The sequence below is a fragment of the Nicotiana tomentosiformis genome, chromosome 4 (genome assembly GCF_000390325.3).
Source record: "Nicotiana tomentosiformis chromosome 4, ASM39032v3, whole genome shotgun sequence".
Lineage (NCBI taxonomy): Eukaryota > Viridiplantae > Streptophyta > Magnoliopsida > Solanales > Solanaceae > Nicotiana > Nicotiana tomentosiformis.
In genome coordinates, this window is record NC_090815.1 from 18,417,726 (window position 1) to 18,423,114 (window position 5,389).

At 42.4% G+C, this 5,389-nt stretch overlaps 1 protein-coding gene across 1 annotated transcript; it reads left to right on the forward strand.

The window, feature by feature from the left end:
- Positions 1-396: 396 nt before the first annotated feature.
- On the forward strand, positions 397-1,407 carry LOC138909323 (uncharacterized). The gene is made up of 3 exons (XM_070200508.1): positions 397-510; positions 943-1,099; positions 1,199-1,407. The coding sequence occupies exons 1-3, from the start codon at positions 397-399 to the stop codon at positions 1,405-1,407; spliced, it is 480 nt and encodes a 159-aa protein (XP_070056609.1).
- Positions 1,408-5,389: the final 3,982 nt, after the last annotated feature.

Sequence of the window (5,389 nt, forward strand, 5' to 3'; positions counted from 1 at the left end):
CCAGATACCCGGCCTATATGTATCCTACCGTGTCGCATGGCTCCGAAAGAATTGAAAGAACAACTTGAGGAGCTACTAGCCGAAGGGTTAGTGATACCGAGTATATCGCCTTGGGGTGCACCGATAATTTTGAAGAAGAAGGATGGTACTATGCAGATGTGTATCGATTATCGACAATTAAACAAAGTCACTATTAAAAATAAGTACCCGTTGCCATGTATTGATGATCTAATTGACCAGTTACAGGGTGTTAGGGTGTTCTCTAAGATCAATTTGAGGTCGGGGTACTATCAGTTGAAGATTCGAGAGTCAGATGTTCCGAAGACTGCTTTCCGGATGAGATATGGTCATTATGAGTTTCTGGTAATGTCATTCGGTTTAACTAAAGCCCCGACAATGTTTATGGATTTGATGAACATGTTATTCAGACCATATATTGATTCGTTTGTCATTGTCTTCATTGATGATATTTTGATTAACTCGCCCAACAAGGAAGAGCACGAGCAGCATGTGAGAGTGGTGCTTCAGACGTTGCGGGAACAAAATTTATATGCTAATTTCTCTAAATGTGAGTTTTGGCTAGAGTCTGTAGCATTTTTGGGGCATATTGTATCGGGCGAGGGCATTAAAGTTGATCCCAAAAAGATTGAGGCAGTTCAGAATTGGCATCGTCCCACTTCGGCGACTGAGATCAGGAGTTTTCTGGGTTTAGCAGGTTATTATCATCGGTTTGTGGAAGGTTTTTCATCTATTGCAGCACCTTTGACCAAATTAACCTAGAACGGTGCTCCATTCCGATGGTCCGATGATTGTGAGGTGAGTTTTCAGAAGTTCAAGACAACATTGACTACAACACCAGTGTTAGTGTTGCCTTCCGGTTCGGGGATGTATACAGTGTATTGTGACTTTTCACGTGTTGGTTTGGGTTGTGTATTGATGCAGGAAGGGCGAGTTATTGCATATGCTTTACGTCAACTAAAGTCCTACGTGAAGAATTATCCAGTGCATGATTTGAAGTTAGCTGCGATTGTTCACGCTCTTAACATTTGGAGGCATTATCTTCATGGGGTGTCTTTTGAGGTTTACACTGATCATCGCAGTTTGCAGCATTTGTTCAAGCAGAGGGATCTAAATTTGAAGCAGCGCAGATGGCTTGAGTTACTAAAAGATTATGATGTTACTATCCTGTATCATCCAGGCAAAGCAAATGTAGTTGCAGACGCCTTGAGTAGAAAGGCAGAGAGTATGGGTTGTTTGGCTTTTATTGCAGCAGAGGAGAGGCCATTAGATTTCGATTTTCAATCCTTAGCTAACCGAATTGTGAGATTGGACATTTCAGAGCCTAGTCGAGTTCTTGCATGTGTTGTAGCTCAGTCTTCACTATTTGAACAGATCAAGGCTCGCTAGTATGATGATCCACACTTAGTGGTTCTTAGAGAAACTGTACTACGGGGTGGTGCCAAGAAAGTTGCTATTGGTGCGGATGGTGTTCCGCGACTCCAGGATCGTCTATGTGTTCCTAATATGGATGGACTGAGGAAAAAGATCCTAGAGGAGGCACACAGTTCTCGGTATTCTATTCATCCAGGTGCTACGAATATATATCGTGACCTGAGGCAACATTATTGGTGGCGACGAATGAAAAAGGACATAGTTGAGTATGTAGCTATGTGTCTAAATTGCCAGCAAGTTAAATATGAGCACCAGAGGCCAGGTGGCCCACTTCAGCAGATGAGTATACCAGAGTGAAAATAGGAACGTATCACTATGGACTTTGTAGTTGGGTTGCCACGGACCTTGCGAAACTTTGATGCAATTTGGGTCATTGTTGACAGGTTGACCAAGTCGGCACACTTTATTCCTGTTGTGACTACGTATACTTCAGAGAGGTTGGCCCAGATATATATTCAGGAGATAGTTCGGTTGCACGGTGTGCCAATTTCCATCATATCAGATAGAGGCCCTCAGTTTACATCACATTTATGGAGAGCAGTACAGAGTGAATTGGGGACCCGTGTAGAGCTCAACATAGCCTTTCATCCGCAGACCGACGAGCAGTGAGAGCAGACAATTCAGATTTTGGAGGATATGCTGAGGGCATGTGTGATTGACTTTAGAGGTCAGTGGGATCGTTTCTTGCCTTTGGCTGAGTTTGCTTATAATAACAGTTACCAATCCAATATCGAGATGGCTCTATTTGAGGCTTTATATGGTCGGCGATGTCGTTCGCCCATCAGATGGTTTGAGCCCGGTGAGGCTAAGTTATATGGTACTGATTTGGTGAAGGATGCCTTGGAAAAGGTAAAGTTGATTCAGGAGCGACTTCGTACAGCACATTCTAGACAGAAGAGTTACGCGGATTAGAAAGCGCGCGACTTATCTTTTATGGTAGGTGAAAACGTTCTCTTGAAAGTTTCGCCGATGAAGGGAATCATGAGATTTGGGGAAAAGGGGAAGTTGAGCCCAAGGTTTGTAGGCCCATTTGAGGTATTGAGACGAGTTGAGGAGGTTGCTTACAAACTTGCTTTACCTCCCAATCTATCAGGAGTTCATCCAGTTTTCCATGTATCTATGCTCCGGTAGTATCATGCCGTGTCACGACCCAAAATTTCCCACCGACGGGACCTGAAAGAAATACAACTGTCTGAATGAATGAAATAGTAGAACAGAAAAGATAGATGGGAACATCAAGGTTTGTGAATGCCGACAGATCTACCTTGAGTCTTCGGACAGCGGACCAATAGCGAAATCTCGATCAACCCGAGCCGGTATCAAAATTTGCACGGAAAATACATAGTGCAGTATCAGTACAACCGACCCTATATATTGGTAAGTTTCGAGCCTAACCTCGGCAAAGTAGTGATGAGGCTAGGACAAGACACCCACATATAACCTGAACAGTATAATCATGCTAGTGGCAACAACAGTAAATAAAGAAAATAACTCAGAAATAATGGAAAGGGACATACAGTGGGGGAATACAATATAAAGACTGAGAATAATGAAAAGATAGAATTAAACCGAAAATCCTTAAACGGATTGAGCAAATAAAATAGCAAGGAAAACTGCACGGCATCACCCTCCGTGCTTTTACTCTCAATCTCACCAAATAAATAAATAGAATGGCACGGCATCACCCTTCGTGCATTAAACCTCTCATAATATACATGGCATCACCCTTCGTGCTTTAAACCTCTCATAATATACATGGCATCACCCTTCGTGCTTTACACTCTTCCTCACAATATAAATAATGCATGCACGACATCACCCTTCGTGCTTTATACTCCTCCTCACCAATCACAGAATCAATAACAACGAATAGATAAGAGTATCACAAAGAAATCAGTACTTTATGCATAATCAATAGCACAATGTAATCTCAACCTTGAATCAATATTCGAAAGTTACCAATCTCAGTGAAACCAGATATGAGTCACCTAACATTTCAAATAACCCGCTAAGCATGGATATTAGAATTTAAGGCTACAAAGTAGACAAGAATAGAATTTCACTCGCATGCTATGACTCGACAATGACGCATAGATGCTCGTCACCTCACCTATACATCGGATTTAACAACCAAACATGTAGCAAATGAACACATAGTACCTATTCCCTCAAGCCAAAGTTACACACGACACTTACCTCGCTCCGAAGACCACTTAATTCTCAATTAGAGCTTTTTCCTTTGGAATTCACCTCCAAACCACTCGTGTCTATTCAAAAATGACTCAATAATATCAAATATTGCTAAAACAATCAATTATATTGCATAAATTAAATTTCCCAAAAATTTCCTCCAAAAAGTTGAATACTCGACCTCGGGCTCGCTTGGTCAAAATCCAAGGTTCGGACCAAAATGCATTTACCCTTTCACCCCCAAGCCCGAATATATAATTAGTTTTGGAATCCGACCTCAAATTGAGGTCTAAATCCTCAAATTTCTGAAATCTCTAGTTTCTACCCTAACCCCTAATTCTACCATGAAAACTCTACATGTTTGGTTGAATTCTTGTAAAATGAAGCAAAAGATTGAAAGAAACGAGTTAAGGAACACTTACCTATGATTTGGGGAAGAAAATGTCTTTGAAAAATCTCCCTACGCCTCCTATCCTTTTGAAACGAGAAGAAAAATGGCTGGAGTCTGGATTAAATGAACTCACTGCCCAACGACCTTCGCACCTACGGTGATTTGGTCACACATGCGCATCCGCACGTGCGGACAGGACGTGCGCTTCTGTGGAAAAGGACTGGGCCAACTGGGGCCGCACCTGCGGACAGGGTTCGGTTTCTACGGTCCCGTTCCTGTGGTGAGAAGTCCGCATCTGTGGAAAAAATGAAGTCCAGGCCTGGGTCGCACTTGCGGGGCTATCGCTCGCACCTGCGACCAAAGGCTCGCAGGCGCGGGCACACTAGATTTGGTGCACCAACAGCCTTGTTGAGATTTGAACTCAACTCGCACATCGCTCGAATGGCACTAAACCAAACATGCATGCAAGTTAAAAAACTTATACGGACTTGCTCGCGCGATCAAATCGCCAAAATAACACCTAGAACTACGAATTTAGCACCAATTCAAATGAAATTCTCAATAACACTTTAAAATTCATATCTTCTCAACGAGACGTCCAAGTCACATCAAATCAACTCCGTTTCTCACCAAATTTCACAGCCAAGTCTTAAATATCATAATAAACCTGTACCGGGCTCCGGAACCAGAATACAGACCCGGCACTAACCATGCCAAACGTCAATCAATTCTTAAAAAAAATTAATTTTTAGACTTGAGCTAGGGACCTCCGAATTCGATTCCGGGCATACCCCCAAGTCCCATAATTCGATACAGACCCACCGGGACTGTCAAAACATGGATTTGGACTCGTTTACCAAAACGATTGACCAAAGTCAACTAAAATTAACTTTTAAGGCATAAATTCTTATTTTCATCAATTTTTAACATAAAAACTTTCCGGAAACCTACCCGGATTGTGCACGTAAATCGAGAAGGGTAAAAATGAGATTTTAAGGCTTAAGAGCGCAATTTCGAGTTCTAAAACATAAAATGACCTTTTGGGTCATCACATTCTCCACCTCTAAAACAACTGTTCGTCCTCAAACGGACATAGAAAAGTACCTGGGCTGGTGAAAATGTGGGGATATCTACTCCGTATGTCGGACTCGGACTCCCAAGTAGCTGCCTCAATAGGCTGACCTCTCCACTGCACTCGACCTAAAGGGTAACTCTTTGATCTCAACTAGAAAACTTGTCAGGCTAGAATTGCAATAGGCTGTTCCTCGTAAGTCAAATTCTTGTCCGATTGGACAGAGCTGAAATCTAACACATCGGACGGATCGCCGTGATAATTTAGAAGGATGGAGACATGGA

Excerpts from the sequence above, each read along its gene's own strand:
- LOC138909323 (XM_070200508.1), top strand. The coding sequence starts at position 397 with ATGTTTATGGATTTGATGAACATGTTATTCAGACCATATATTGATTCG. Across the intron at positions 511-942 it reads AGGAAGAGCACGAGCAGCAT|GAAGGGCGAGTTATTGCATA; the intron begins GTGAGAGTGGTG and ends GTATTGATGCAG. Across the intron at positions 1,100-1,198 it reads GGTTTACACTGATCATCGCA|GCAAAGCAAATGTAGTTGCA; the intron begins GTTTGCAGCATT and ends TGTATCATCCAG.